This window comes from Arvicanthis niloticus, chromosome 6, assembly GCF_011762505.2.
Source record: "Arvicanthis niloticus isolate mArvNil1 chromosome 6, mArvNil1.pat.X, whole genome shotgun sequence".
Taxonomy (NCBI): Eukaryota; Metazoa; Chordata; class Mammalia; order Rodentia; family Muridae; genus Arvicanthis; species Arvicanthis niloticus.
Window position 1 is genome coordinate 25,249,736 of NC_047663.1, and position 15,479 is coordinate 25,265,214.

The window sequence follows — 15,479 nt, forward strand, 5'->3', positions numbered from 1 at the left end:
CCTCAGCCCGGCCGCACCGCGGGGGCCGCCGCCCCTCGCCACGTGGTGGTGGCCACCGCGGGGTCCCGGGCGCCGGCCCAGCTGGAGAGACCCGGAGCAGCCGGGGAGGAGGAGGCGGAGGAGACGGCGGCGGCGGCGGCGGAGGAGGAGCGGGGCGGGCGGGCGGGCGAGCGGGAGGGAGGGAGGGGGCCGGGAGGGGAGGGGAGGGGGTGGGGAGAGACCCGGCGGCGGCGGCAGGGCGCGGAGCGGCGCGCGGTGCCAGGGGGTGGGGGCGCCGGGGCCGGTCAGGGGAGGGAGCCGGCGGAGGGGTGCGCTGCGCCTGCGAGCAGGAGCCCGCGGCAGCCGTGAGTGCGGGCCGGGGCCGGGGGAGGGGGAGGGGCGCGGCGGGCCGGGGCGGCTTGGGGTGCGGGAGGCCGGGGCCCGGGCGGAGGTGGGCGGGCGCTTCGCCCGGGAGCAGAGTGGGGAAGGGTCCTGCGCCCCTGCTGCCCGCAGCCCACGGCCGGCCGGGCCGTCACCGCTCAGGAGCCCGCCCCGGGGCCCGGCCGCGGTGGGGGAGGGGGCTGCGCGGTCTCTGCCCCACAGAGGGGAGGGGCGACAATTTCTGTCGGCCGAGCCCGAGGGGGTTTAAAGAGCCGCTCTTAAAGGGACCGCCGGAGGGGCCTGGCCCGGACGGGCGCCCCCTCCCCAGTCGCCTGCGCGGGCGCTCCGAGCGCGGCCCCAGGATGCGGAGGAAGGCAGCTTGGGTCGCACGGCCGGGGTGTGTGGGGACACGGAGTCCTCGAGTGGGGGGAGGTGGCCCGAGGTCGTGGGCAGGGGTGGGGGTGGGGTGTGTGTAGTGAGCGTTGGCCGGCGGAGTAGGGGGGAGGGGGGCGGCGTGGGCAAGAGAGGGTTAAAGGTGGGGCCAGCCCTACAAACACGCGCACACGCTCCTTACTCAGACCTGTCACACGCGCCCGTCTCTCCGGCACTTAGCCGAGGCTGGGGGAAGGGGGGCCGAGGCCTGCACTGTCGGAACTCGCGCCTTTCGGACCGAGCCCCCTCGCCGAAGCGCACACACGCTCCAGCGCGCGCACACACACCTCGGACATTCCCATAGTGCCTCACGTGACACTCGGCCCGAGCGTGCCCACCCTACCCACACGCTCACGCACGCGTGCTCACACGCGCGCGCACACACACACACACAACCACAACCACAACCTCCGGTCGCTCCCGAACTCCGCGCTGACCCCGGGTCCTCCGCCCCGCAAAAAGCTCTCATTGACGGCGGCACACCTACACTCATTCACAGACACACACTCCCCCCACATGCCAGCCACAGCCGCACATTCATAAACAGGGCCGGGAGAAGTACACACGCACCCCCTCGCTGCCTACTCGTTTTGGGGAGCCCTGAGTCATTCCTGCCCCCCTTCCAGAGCTCCCCCATTTCCCTGAGTGCAGGCACAATAGGACAAGCTGGAGTCTCCCTTAATGGTCTCGGTTCCCCTAGGCCCCCTTTGCCCAGTTTGGTGCCTCTGACACTCAGCCAAGGACTTCCTGTAGGTCTGCGCCTGGACGGTTGCCACAGCCCCGGTGCACTTGGGGAGGCACTTCCTTTTCCTGAACTCTGGGATCCTGCGGGAGGAAGTTGGGCGGGGGCCGCAAAGGCCAGGCTGACTGGCGGGACTGGCCGTCCAGCAGCACTGGCCTTCCTTAGGAGGAGGCGACAGAGGCCTGGGATGGGAATCTTGGCGGCTGTCGAGGTACTTGGGAAAAAGGGAGGTCTGGGGAGGAGACCAAGCCGAGCAGTCCAGGCAGGTTCTGGGCTGTGCCAATGCTGGGACAGCAGCCCCGGTGTCTACAGGTCTCCCTGGGTTCTAGAAAGAAGAGCCCTTCCCTGCCGCGGATCCTTGGCCCTGTTTATCAGTTGTCCCCTGACTCCACTCATGACGTCTATTTGGTTCATCTCCTTCCCGTATAAGCAGAAGCAGTCACAGCTGAGGATAGGGCAGAAACTTGAGAGAGTTGGTTGTGAGATCTGCCTCCCAGCTGAATCTTTACAGCTACCACAGGCACCTCAGACCAGCATGGAAGAGTTGGGAACAAACAGCAGGTGGTCCTCTTTACTCTGTTCCTGCTCTCTCAGGAGGCCCAGAGTGGGCTGAAGCCCTTACCATGGAGTCTATGTTTGAAGATGACATCAGTATCCTGACCCAAGAGGCCTTGGGGCCCAGTGAGGTGTGGCTGGATGGTCCTGGAGACCCGTCCTTGGGAGAGGACATGTGTTCTGCCTCCCACTTTGCTCTCATCACAGCCTACGGAGATATCAAGGAGCGGCTAGGAGGTCTGGAGAGAGAGAATGCCACCCTCCGCCGTCGCCTCAAAGTCTATGAGATCAAGGTCAGAACCTACATATTATGGAGGGTTATTTAGTTGTGCTGCAAGGGTGGGAGGGTGCTGAAGAGGTCCCAAGGGTCCAAGGAGGTGGCCAGGCCTGGAGGCTGCCTGGTCCCTGAGGAAGTGGCTGCCCTGGGTATGAGGAACTGCTTCTGCAGCTGATCTCCTCAAGGGTGGAGGAAGAGCCCAGCTTTGGAGTGGTGGGTCCCATTGGAGAGGGCAGGGATCGGAGTCTCTGAAGCAGATAGTGGGGTTCGGGCACAGAGTGGTCATGGGATGGGAAGCCAGGCTTCTCTGAGGACTGTCCTCCTACAGTATCCACTGATCACTGATTTTGGAGAGGAGCATGGCTTCCCTCTGTATGAAATCAAGGATGGCTCCCTGCTGGAGGTGGAGAAGGTCAGTCTGCAGCAAAGGCTCAACCAGTTCCAACACGAGGTAAGCCCTTGCTTAGCTTCCCAGCCAACCCAGCTCCTATCACCTCGCCCTCAACCCCATCGCGGCCTCTGCCCTCCCTAAGTCAGCTTCAGCTCTTCCTATTTCTGTTGGGAATAGGGTGGGGGAGGTTTGGGGAGTCCCCCTGCCCCCTGCCCCTGGCACACCTCTCTGGGCCTACCCAGTTGCAGAAGAATAAAGAGCAAGAAGAACAGCTCGGAGAGATGATCCAGGCTTACGAGAAACTGTGCGTGGAGAAAAGCGACTTGGAGACAGAGCTGGGGGAGATGGTGAGGCCCAGAGAGTCGGGGTGAGGTACCCAGTGTGGTGTGATTCTGTATGAGTGTGTGCTGCCCCGTGTGGCACGCCCACCCTGCTTGTGTACACACTCCCTGTATCCATTCATCTCTATCTGTGAATGCCTGCTTTGCCGTGTGAATGAGACAGTATCACCCGGGTCGTGGGTGACTCTGTACTATGCAGTGCTAGGATGCTGTGTGTGTATTTGGCTCTCAAATGCATCAGCCCTGTACCACAGGGTCTGGGAGAGGGTGCGAGTGACAGGAGAGATAGTTCCCAGCACAAGCGTGAGGAGAGTCGCCATGTGGCCATTTGTGTGTGGGCAGGTGGCAGCATCAGGAGACAAGGTCTCTGTCAACTCCTCGCTGTGACCTTGGCCAAATTATTTAGCTTTCATCCCTCATCTGAAAAGCAGGATAAATGGTGACCATCTAATGGGACATGTGTGTAAAATGGTTTTCCTTTTATAGTCAAGTGAGGTACTTGCCACATGCCAGGCACTGTTCTTATCCCTATGAACACTTACTCATTTTGGCTCTCACAATAAAGAGGTGGGTGTGGTACTGCTGTCCCCATTTTATGCAGGAAGTAGATAAAGCCTGGAGTGCTGAAGTCTTGTATGCAAATGCAAGTTACATTCCTGAGGTCTTGGGGTGGCTAGACCTGGAGCCCAGTGTTTGCATAGATGTCCCTGTGCGATAAGACCTAGAGGAGGTTCTGACCTTGCCGGCAATAGTAGCCAGAAACATCTGCATTGCAGGTGCTGGGAGAGGAGGCCTCACACCTGTGGCCACTTGGAGTGTGAGTGTGAGACACTCCAGCTGTCTGTACTCTAGTCTGGAGAGTGATGATTACCCAGCCTGAGGGACTCTTAGGTTTGGGAGCCCATAGGGCTCCCTGGCCCTGTATAGACCCTTGGCCCTCTGTCGTTCCCTGCAGCGGGCCCTGGTGGAGACCCACCTACGGCAGATCTGTGGTTTGGAGAAACAGCTACAGCAACAGCAAAGCCTCCGGGATGCAGCCTTCTCTAGCCTGAGCCCCCCAGCTGTCCCTGCCACAGCCTGTCCTGACCTGGACATGCACTATCTGGCTCTGAGAGGTGGACCTGCCTTGGGTCATGGTGAGATCTCAATGACCCCTACTGTCCTCTCCATATCTCCAACTGTAACTCCCATTTCAGTGTGACTGATCACCTCTGGCTTGCCTAAAGCCTCAATGCCATATGTTTCTTTTTGTTTGTTTCTTTTCTTTCTGTTTTTTCCTTTCTTTTCCCCTACTTGTTTGTTTGTTTTTGTAAAGATAGCATCTCACTACACAGCACTAGTTGGTCTGGTATTTACTGTGTACACTAGGCTATCCCTGAACTTGGAGTAATCCTCCTTATTCTGTCTCCCCAGTGCTGAGATTACAATCATGTAACACCACACCAGGCTCATGTCTTCAGTATCTTAAATTTACTCATAATTATTCCATTCTCCTCTCCAACTGTTCCTCCACCCCAGCTGCACTTTTCACAAGTTCTCCCACTGACATCCCTTGGCCATCTAAATCATGCAATTCTCGGGTGTGCCAGCAGAGGGCGTCCCGACTCAGAGTCCCCCTAGGCTGTGATTTGTAGAGGCCCCTGAGGGTGCTCTTGACTGCTGATTCTAAAGTGCGACACCTTCCAGAGCCTATCCTTATTTCCCTTGTAATAGTATCTGGTCCTTGGGTGTTTGTCTTTCTGGCTCCTCTCAGTACCTTGAGCTGAGGCCCTGCCCTACCAGTTTCATTTGTGTGGATCTGGGAGTCAGTGGGGGCAGCCAGAGCCTACCTGACATCATCTTGTCTCCTGACAGCAGGTTGGCCTGGCCCTACGAGTGTAAGTGTGGGTGAGCTGGAGCGGAGACGCCTGGAAGAGGCCCTGGAGGCCGCGCAGGGGGAGGCTCGGGGTGCTCAGCTGAGGGAGGAGCAGCTCCAGGCTGAGTGTGAGCGACTTCAGGGAGAGCTGAAGCAGCTGCAGGAGACCCGGGCCCAGGTAAAGGGGACTTTGGAGCTGCACAGAACAGCCAGGAAGGGGTCTGGACAGAGGTGAGGCTGGCTCTGACCTCTTACTTTTCTCCTCAGGATCTGGCCTCCAACCAGTCGGAATGTGACATGGCTTGGGTAAAGAGAGTTGGGGATGATCAGTAAGTCATATCCAGCCCTTGCCCTCTCAACCCCACACGCTAGGGGGCCATCCCAGCTCTCTTTCGTTTGCTTTCCGTCTGTCCACGTAATTTCAGTGACCTCTCTTCCTAGGTCTTGGGGTGTGGTACCTGGGTTGCTTACCACTCTGCCCCTGTTACAGGAAATGGGGAGGGGCCCTGAAGTATTCTGGTTCTGGACCAGGCCCATCTCTTCTCAACATGTGGGGCGGGAGATGTATTCAGCGGCATTGCCACCCTGTTCTGTGTTCTCTATACTGAGCTTTCTATACTAGAAACAAAAGTTCGTGGGTCGGGTTACCCACTCTGACTTGTGAGGAGAGAGGTGGACTCCCTCATTTAGGATCTGACCTGCCTTATCTGTTTGTTTAAAGGGAGGAGTCCTTGAGATAGGTAGAGAATAGAATGTGACAGTGGGGCCTTGGGAACAGCAAGGGAGCCTGGTGACTTTCACAGCCGCCCGGTGCTTATCCTCACCCACTCTGAGAAAATGCTTAAACTTCCTTGTGCTAAGTTCCTCTCTGGGAGATGAGGCAAGAGATACAGGCTTCATACATTCCTTACTAGAGAACACTGAGGCTCAGAGAGGGAGGAGCTAACCTCCCCTCACACCACATAACCAGTTCCCAGGATCCCAAGGGCCTTCCCTTCCAAAAGGCTTTCTCAGCATCCTGTCAGCTTCTGGCCAGCCAGGGGTACCCCTTGCTTCCTCCCCCAGCAGGGTGAGGGCCTGGGTGGAGTGGAGTGTGACAGCTTAGAGGGTGAGAATCCAGTTTGTGGGACTGATGGGGAGACCCCTCCCTCAGCTAGGCTTCTATGGGGGTTAGGAGGGAGCTTGCTGGTTCACCCTAGCTTATGGCTAGCGCTCTGGGACCACTGAGGGCCGTATGTTCTGACCTGGAACACACACATACCAACATAGTGTAGATCCTTGCTCATCCCAGACAGACATACAGACAGATAGACAGACAGACAGACAGACACACACACACACACACACACACACACACACACACACACACACACACGAATGCACACTTAATGGAATTCACAGAGCTGACATATGGGCTTTGATCCTGGGAACTCTGAGGAAAGGCTTTGCCTTCTTGGCTTAGTCTTTGTCTCTCTGGACCCTGGGGTCCCCTCTGGGGCTCAGGAGTCAGTCAGTCATTGCTGCCAGATGTGAGAAGAGGGTGAAGTAAAACTTGAGAAGGGACAGAAAGGGTGGCTCCTTAGGGGTCAGGGATATGTGTGCAAGGAACAAGGGACAAGGGATGGATAGCACCATCTCAGAAGGGGTTTCTGAGGCAATCATATTGCTTGTTCTGGCCAAACCAGTTCCTTCCCTCCCAACCCGAGGGAGCTGGCTGAGGCAATTCTCCCGTGGTGTGGTGGGCTTTTTTACCACAGGTACCCTGGATCTCTGTCAGCCTAGTAGGCCCTGCCTGTTCATTCTTTCTCTTTAGCCTGTATGCTTCTGGACAGCCCCAGCGTGCCAGAGTCAATTCTCAGAGGAAGTCCTTACTCTCTTGGTAGCTTTATTTTCTTATAAACTCAGTCTTTTTGGTAATAGCAGTTCCCTGGGCTGGCTCCTACCCTCCCACCTAAAGGTGGCCCAGTTACCTCTTTCCCACTCCCAGGATCAGCAGCCCTCCTCTTCCATTTACTCCATGTCAAGTGAGAATTTTATTGATGGGCTTTCCTAGGAATGAAATGCTGGCACCAAATTACCTGGAAAGGGGCAGCTTCTGAGCCCAGCCTGCTTCTAGGTGTAACTCTTCCTATCTTGAAAAGTACCTTCAGTGTCAGCTTGTTCCCTGGGGCAGCCAAAGTGATCACAATGACCCTCCATTAAATCAGCTCCTTTCACAGTCTTGCCTGTATGAACCCCATCCTGGTGCTGTCTGTGCTTAGGAGCAGGTCCTGGAGGCAGCCCTCCCTTGTTCTCAGCTCCTGGCCCACAAACTCTAACCACCAGTGAGTACCAGCCAACAGGACTGATGCCAGGCCAGACACACCAGGCTGGCCTCCTCCAGGTCTGACCTGTGGGTAAGATTCTAGTGGATAGCTTGCTTCCTGTTGGTTATAGCCCAGCCCAGGGAGCCAAATGGCCACAGAGAAAAGCAATGAGTAGAGAGGAGGAAGCAGTGGAATTCACTGAGCTTGTAAGGATGGTCAGGGAGGAGGACCCGGGAAGAGATGACATGTGGAGGCTGCCCCTGGTCCCCTCCCCTCTGGGCCTGTGGATTTCTGGGTGGGGCTGCTGAAAGTATGGCAAACACTGGGGACAGATACATTTTAGAGAGGGCTCCAGGTAGATAGCATCTCTGGAAGGCAGACGGGGTCTTGCTGGTCAGGGGCCCAGTAAAAAGATGAGGTTTACTATGGGTAATGAGGGGGAAATCATGAATTACAGCCCTTTCTTCCTAATGTGGGGGGCTCAAGGTTGCAACCTGGGGCCTTTTCCGCCCACTCCTCCCACCCCCCTCTCTCCACCCACAAGCCTCTGCGTGGGCTGTGGTTAGTGGTGGGGAAGTGTGAACTCAGAAGAGAGAGGATGGAAACTCTGCACAGAGGTCAAGGGCAGTGTGGGGTGGGTCAGGACGGAAGTCGGAGACCCCCGTGTACCCTGAGCTTAGCCTCCTGCCCTCCAGCACCAGTGAGCCCAGGCCCTCCTCCTCCAGGCTTCTCACCCTCCCTAACTTCCTTTAAGTCTCTGTAGGCCTCACACCTAGAGCACAAAGAGCTAACCTCTTAGCACTGCGGCCACAGGGCACCCTGAGGGTGGGCAGGGGTTCTGCTGGCCTGGCGGACTGTGGGTTTGGAAGGCATTTCCACCCTGTGCACAGATGCCAGCTAGGCCCAGAGCTGAGAGCGGCTCCTGTCATCCTCCCTCTAGAGACATGCACATCTTATCACTTATCACTAAGTGGTTTTTGTTGTTCTTTGTCAGAGTTTTGGGTTGGTTTTTGTTTTTCAAGACAGGTTCACGTAGTTTTGAACTGGCTACATAGCTGAGGATGCCTTTCCATTCTTGTTTCCCTGGCTCTACCTCCCAAGTTCAAACATTACAGAGTGTGTTACCAATTGGGTTATTTATTTATTTATTTATTTAGAGACAGGATCGTACTGTGTATCTCTGGCAGTACTGGAACTCACTATGTAGGCTAGGCTGGAGTAGAACTCACAGAGATGCTCCTGCCTCTGCTGGGATTAAAGTCCTGCACCACAATACCCCAGGCTTTTGTCTGTTTTTGAGTTAGTATGTCACTGTGTAGCCTTGGCTCCCTGTAACTTATGGTGGTCCTCCTGCCTCTGTCCTGCCCCTTCTTCCCGAGTGCTTGGATTATAGACATGAGCTACTGCATCCAGCAAATCTTAACCCAGCACCTTAAAGGCTGAAGCCCTAACATGGGCTTCCTCATCCACACCTGTCTGCATAGACTCGACCTGAGGTGAGGTGCTAGCCCTCCCTACAAAGGCACTCAGAAGTTGAGGAGCCAGGGCCGGGCAGTCCAGGCAGTTCTCAGCGAATGGAGTGACCAAGCTCACTGTTTGTCTGCTCAGGTGGCTCTGCAGGTAGGAAGGCTGTTCTAAGAGGTGACCGAGTGATTTGTTGACCAAATTGCATCACCTTTGAAAGTGAAAGGGGGGCACTGTTAATTATGCAACTAGTGTGAACAGGGACAGGCCTGGGCAAACTGGGGACCCTGGTTCCTGCCGCACTTTGAGTTGCTGAGTCCCACTGTATCTAGGGAAGCTTCTGGACACATAGCCATCTGGCTCTGCCTGGTAGAGGCTGCCATGAAGAGCTCAGGGCTGGGGACCACAAGTCATAGCTGGTCGAGGAGCATGAAGGGCTCAAGGCTCTGGAAAGGAAGTGGTGGAGCACTGGCTTGTTGCAAAGCGACTTCCTCCTCCGCCAGCCCGCAACCTCAAGTCCGCTCCACGGCCTGGTGCCTGTGGTCCCCTCCCTGAGGGTCTGGCAGGCGGGAAGACTGATGCTGGGCGTGCCTGCGGGTGGGTGGAAAGTTTGGCCCCTAAATTCCCCTGCTGGGTGGGGTGGCTGGGGCAGCAAGGGGCAGCCATGAGTAAAGATGGAAGGGTTGGGAGGATTGGGAATGCTGTCTCTGCTTTTCTCCCAGGTCTTCATCCATGTTCTGACCACAGGACAGCTATAGTCCTGATTCTGTCCCCAGCCCTTATACTGCACAGGGCCTGACTTCACCCCCATCTTTTATCCAGACCCTCAACTGTGTCCATAACCATGACCACAGAACTACCAGCCCCGCATCTAGCTGGACCCTCGCCAGCTTTCATCCAGGCTTTGAGCCTGTCTCATGTCTTGGCTGAGTTCTGGCCCTGCTGAATCCACCCTGCGCTGACACAGAGAGCCTGGGGGCGCCTGTGTGGCTCAGGAGCTGCTCTGAGGCAGAGAGGTTTGGGAGAGGACACTCAGGTCTTGGAACTTCCAGTTTGCAGGTACTTTATTAGTGACAGTGAAGGCAAGCCTCCAGGAGGTGTTGGGATCCTTTGACTACAGGGGGGAGGATGAACGAAAGGCTGAGTCAAAAGAGAGGGAGCCCCTGTTCTGCTCCTGTAAAGATACCAACCTCGTGGGCTGAGCAAGTGTTTGGGTTGCTGTTCTGCAGGCACCAGGATCCCCCCCCCCCCCTTGTGTGCTGTGCTTGTCGGCCTTCTTCACCCTTCCCCGGGCGGGCACAGCGCTTCTCTGAACACCGGGGCCTCTTCCTCCTCCTCTTCCCTCCTGCTTTCCCACTTTATTCCTCCCACTTCCATGAGGTTTGGGAACTGTTTAGTAATGTCTATAGCCTGAACTTTGGAATCTGGGAGGCTGGTGTTCCTGTCCGACTTTTAAGGACATGGCCAAGTGACTGCCCCTGTACCTCTTTTCTTACCTGTGAGGTAGATGAATGACGTTCCCAGCACCGAGCCTGGCCCCTGATGGGCGTCCACCACCAGTGCAGCACGTGCTGTTGTTCACATGACTGCAAAAAACCTCTCAGGTGTGGCCAGGAAGTCGGGGGGGGGGGGCGGAGTGTTTAGATGCACGTGAGGCTCTGCGTTATGTTGTCAAGTTGAGATTTTTTTTTTTTCCACTGAATTAGCAGTGTTTTCAGTGAGTCATCCTGGTATGTAGCCCATTCAACCATTGGTGTGTGAGGAGAAAGATGCCAGAGAAAGGGCATGTCCCACAGGACTGTGGGGTGTCAGGAGGAGGCCAGAGCACCTCAGTCTGCCTAGGGTCTTGGAAGTCTTTGTGAGGATGGCATGGGGCTCTTAGAGGATCGTATCAGGGTCCCAGTGTCATCCAAGACGATCTGAGCTCTCTGAGCTAGGGGCTTCTTCAGTTTCTTGTAGTTGTATTTTTTTTTTTCTACTCCAAGGAAAGTGCCAGGCACTGGGCTGTGGAAACTAGGGTGGCTTCTGACAAGGGAGCCAGCAGGGGAGCAAGGGACCTGGGGAACTGAATGTGACAGGTGAGATCTCCTAGGCAGGGTGTGAAGGAGACGACCTGTATCTGTCACCTGAGATGCAGCAGGGAAGGTGCTTTGTGGGCAAACCTGACACTCCACAACTGCACTGTCCTGAGCTCCCCCTGGCTCCCACTGCTGTGTGCCTAGCATGGTCCTGTCCTCCAGAAGCCCACAGTCTGTCTAGAACACAGCTCCTGCCCTCGGATTGCTTTCAGTCTAAAAGATGAGACTTCCCTGGAGGAGCCCCCAGTTTGGTGTGGGACATACCTGGACTTCCTGGTCTGATAGGAAGACATCACTTCTTCCTAGGCTTGTGAGATGAAGGTGGTAGAGCAGAAGATGTATTTCACAAACAGGGAGCCTGAGATATAGTGGGGTGGTGGCCATGGAGCCTGAGACTGAGTTCCCTAGAGAATGGGTAGTGAGGTCTTGTTTTCCCTAAGAAGTATGCTTAGCTCCCAGCATCCCTACTTTAATTGGATTAAAAGCAGTTTTACACCGTGTCCCCAGATTACTGAGAGTGCCAGCCCCGGAGCACAGTCTCAGCAGCCTAACCCTGGACCTCATCCGTGTCCCAGGCTGTCAGTCATTGTACTCCTGCATCCCTCCTGAGCAGCAGGGAGCCTGTCGCCAGAGGCCTGTGCTAGTATGTGTGCTGTGTAAATTCAGTATAGCTTTCTTAGGAATTGCAATCTCTGCAAAGATTAGAAAAACATTCACACATACATGTATGAGCTATGGTCAGCCCCCAAATGGGACTCGGTTCAGGCACCCCTTGGAATCTTTCTATTCTACATCCTTGCTCTAAGCAGGGAGCTTGTACTCCAGTGTGGGATCTCTGCACAGGAGGCTCCCCAGAGGAGGTGGCTGTTGAGGTGGACCTTAAAGCACAGAGGATTCCTGCAGCTGGGCTAGGTGTGATAGCTGTTCGGAGCTTTTCTACAGCCAGGGCTGAAGAACCACATCCCCTTTCTTCCTCACCCCTTGCCCTCTGACCTCAGGGTGAACTTGGCGTTGGCCTACACAGAACTAACAGAGGAGCTGGGCCGGCTTCGGGAGTTGAGTTCCCTGCAGGGGAGGATCTTGAGAGCTTTGCTGCAGGAACAGGCCCTCAATGCAGGTGAGGCTGCCTGAGCCCAGTGGTCACTGGTGTGGGAACGGGTACTGGGCGCAGGAGTCATCTTCAATTCCCTGGATGGGCATTGCCCTTGTAAGCCCCTGGCTCGCCTCTCCACCTAGTTTGTCTTGCTTTGTCTTTCCCAGGCCAAAGGCACTCACCGCTATCGCAACGTCACTCCCCGGCCCCCGCGTGCCCCTCACCTTCCCCGCCTGCCCGACCGCCGCCCTGTGCCCCGTGCCAGTCCCCTGCTGCACAGCGCCGCTCGCCCGTGCCCCCATGTCCTTCGCCCCAGCAGCGCCGCTCGCCTGCCTCGCCATCCTGCCCGTCGCCAGTCCCACAGCGCCGCTCGCCGGTGCCGCCATCGTGCCAGTCGCCCAGTCCGCAGCGCCGGTCACCTGTGCCACCCAGCTGCCCGGCCCCGCAGCCCCGGCCGCCGCCACCACCCGGGGAGAGGACGCTGGCCGAGCGTGCCTATGCCAAGCCGCCCAGCCACCACGCCAAGGCCGGCTTCCAGGGCCGCCGCAGCTACTCAGAGCTGGCAGAGGGGGCGGCCTACGCTGGTGCCTCCCCCACCTGGCTGCAGGCGGAGGCTGCCACGCTCCCCAAGCCCCGCGCCTATGGCGGCGAGCTCTATAGCCCGGGTAGGCCGCTCAGCCCGCGCCGAGCCTTCGAGGGCATCCGCCTGCGCTTTGAGAAGCAGCCATCGGAGGAAGAGGAGTGGGCCATGCCTGCCAGCCCGCCCAGTCCCGAAGCGGGCACCATCCGCTGCGCCTCATTCTGTGCGGGCTTCCCTATCCCAGAGTCGCCTGCAGCCACCGCCTATGCCCACGCTGAGCACGCACAGTCCTGGCCATCCATCAATGTGAGTAGTATACTGCTTCCCTCACGGAGCCTGGGTAACTTGAGATGCAGAGCAGAGCCTGCCCTCTCTCTGGGGTCGCACCTTCTTGCTTATCTTCACACATGGTAGGCAGGGGCGATGCTGAAAACACACCCCAGCTTAGCCTTTCCCTCCCTCCTTTTCCAACTGGTAGGAATAAGCCTCCACCACCACCTGCACTATTAAAAGTATGGTCCTCAAAGTGATAGATAATCCCGGCTTCGATTCCGGCTCCACTGGGTAGTTAGTGTCTGAAGGACCCCTTCAAGTTCTCTCAGTTGTCTGGTCTGTAAAAGCAGGACGATGATGCTATTGCCTTAGTAGGTTTTTAGACAGAGGCAGTGGCCCTAAAGTCGTCCTTGGGATGGGCGGCTCAAGCACACTATTGTTGGTGAGCAAAGGAAGGGATACTAAAAGTGCTGGAACATGGCCCCACTTAGGGACAGGCCCACCTATTCAGTTCCCTCCTCCAAGCCTCAGAGCCTGGGCTATTTAATGTCTGTCCCGCAGGATAACCCATTTCAGGGCTCCAGCGTTCACTAAATGAGTTTCCTGAGTGTCACAGCTATCCCTTGCCACTTGGAAGGACTAAAATCTGGGGTTGTACGTGGTTTAAGTTGACTGTGTCGCAGTCACTCCAGAAGCATGTCAAGGTCTTGGTGCCCCTCATTACTGCCTTAGCTAACTGACTAACTGAGCAGTGCACGCTTTCTAAGCCCTGTGGGCAGAGTAGTCATGTTGAGCCGTCGACTGCAGTGGATGTTGAGGATGGTGTTGGAGGAAGGATATCCAAACTCCTATGTGCTGTAGCCCTCCCCGAGAAGTCCTAGGAGAGCACAGGCTAGGGTGTGCCGTAGACTCTAAGTGCCTTCATTTTCTTCCCGCAGCTACTGATGGAGACGGTGGGCTCTGATATCCGCAGCTGCCCCCTCTGCCAGCTGGGCTTCCCTGTTGGGTACCCAGATGATGCCCTCGTCAAACACATTGACTCCCACCTGGAGAACAGCAAGATCTAGGGCACCTCTACCACTGGCTGTTTCTCCGCTCTCTCTCTCATCACCCCCCAAACACTCACTTTGAATGCTGCATGAATTTCGTGGGGGGCCCCTGCCCCTTGCGGTCCCCAGATACCTCCACTAGCTACCGAGTCAATGTGTGTGCTGCCTTCCCTGGTCCAGGCACCACTCAGCTCTGGCTCTTTCCTGGAGGTCGACCAAGGCTCTCCCCGTCTTCCTGGGTTCCACTGGGTAGTGGGGATCTGGTCTGGGATGAGGAGGACATACCCTCCACCTCTCTCTGCCTTTCTGTTCTTTAACAGGGTTGTCTCCAAGAGGAAGTCTAGTGCTCAGGGGAGGGAGAGGGGGAGGTGTCAAGAGCTCTGGGAGCCCCTTCCCAAATGTCTGTCTTTCCTGGGCTGTGTTCTTCCAGGAAAGACCTCTTGATAGGGTCTCAGAGCCTGCCCTGCACACCGATGCCAGCCCTTCTGTCTCATGACCGACCAGCTTGGGGCTCGTGGTACTGGGGAAGGAGGCATCTTGTTTCTTGCTAGTCACTGCAGGCCAGCTCTGTTCTCCCCCTCTGCCCACTCTGGGAAACCGGGAAGGTGGCAGAGGGGTGGGAGGACCCTGCAGGCCTTGGATGATCCAGCCCAAAGGGGCTGCCTTGAGGCTGGGACTCCTGGGCCATTACCCTCAGTCCAGGAGATTGTCTGCCAGCCTCACAGGCCTGTGCCCTTCAGGAGCCCCTAGCACTAAGGTGCAGATCACCAAGGCAGATGCCTCCACCCCTTCCTCCACTGCAGCTCCTGACACCACAGGTTCCCCAGAGCCCAAGTGTGACTCAGCCTGTGTTTGCTGGGTGGGTGTCATCAGCCCCTCCCTCCCAGGCCAGAACCTGAGATTGGCCCTGGGTGCTGTGGAGATCAATTTCAAAAGAGCTAATCCCCTTCCCACTCCCACCTGCCCACCCCTATATTCCCTCTGTGAAATCTACCTCAGAGTCGTCCCCTCAGAAAGACAGGGGAGTGGGAGGCTGGGGCCCCAGGCTGAGGTGGGAGCCTCCTGAGGGAGACTGCTGCCCACTATGAATCCACCCCTCACTTTGAGCCTCCCTGGGGCCTTGGGCAGCCGATGGCAGTAAACGCCACTGTCTATCGCATGTGCCATTCTGATCCAAATCTTCCAGGCCCTCTCCCCACACCCCTCCTTCCTCTGTGCAGGGGGCGAGGGGCGTGTCAGCAGGGAAGGGGCCAAGGACTCCAGAGAAATGTCATTATACCCTGAGTGTTCCCCAGGGAGGGGACATGGGGAAGGGGGCCTGTAGAGGGGAGAGGGCCAAGTGCTCTCTGAACAAGTTGAAAGTCCAAATAAAACTTACCTGTTCCATCTGCGCTCAGACTGTGCTTCCATGGGTGGGGCGGGGCCTTGACGCTCACTTGGGAAGGTCACTTGGAAACTGCAGCCACTGGGGAGCTGGGATTGGGGAGCATGGTTGGCTCCCACTCTGATTCTGTTGATCATACTGGCTGGTGGTCACAGGTGGCTCATGTCTTCGTTGAGAATGGGTTTGAAGGTCATTGAACAGGTCCTGAATTTTCCACCTCTGCATGTCTGGCCACAGAAGTTCTAGAGCTCTGGGCCATCTTAATGGATCACTAGCCCTTATTTTTCTCGGATAACTTC

At 56.8% G+C, this 15,479-nt stretch overlaps 1 protein-coding gene across 5 annotated transcripts; it reads left to right on the forward strand.

Annotated features, from left to right (window-relative positions):
- Window positions 1-233: 233 nt before the first annotated feature.
- On the forward strand, window positions 234-15,182 carry Tbkbp1 (TBK1 binding protein 1). 5 transcript variants are annotated; one of them, XM_034507192.2, is made up of 10 exons: window positions 234-344; window positions 2,129-2,382; window positions 2,695-2,817; window positions 3,000-3,104; window positions 4,054-4,234; window positions 4,953-5,131; window positions 5,221-5,282; window positions 11,800-11,918; window positions 12,062-12,780; window positions 13,686-15,182. In XM_034507192.2, exons 2-10 carry the CDS (start codon window positions 2,158-2,160, stop codon window positions 13,812-13,814), a joined length of 1,842 nt encoding a protein of 613 aa, XP_034363083.1. In that variant the 5' UTR covers window positions 234-344; window positions 2,129-2,157; the 3' UTR covers window positions 13,815-15,182. The 5 variants fall into 5 exon arrangements, with proteins under 5 accessions (XP_034363083.1, XP_034363084.1, XP_034363086.1 ...); XM_034507193.2 differs by lacking the exon at window positions 234-344 and adding an exon at window positions 454-757; XM_034507195.2 differs by lacking the exon at window positions 234-344 and adding an exon at window positions 877-1,745.
- Window positions 15,183-15,479: the final 297 nt, after the last annotated feature.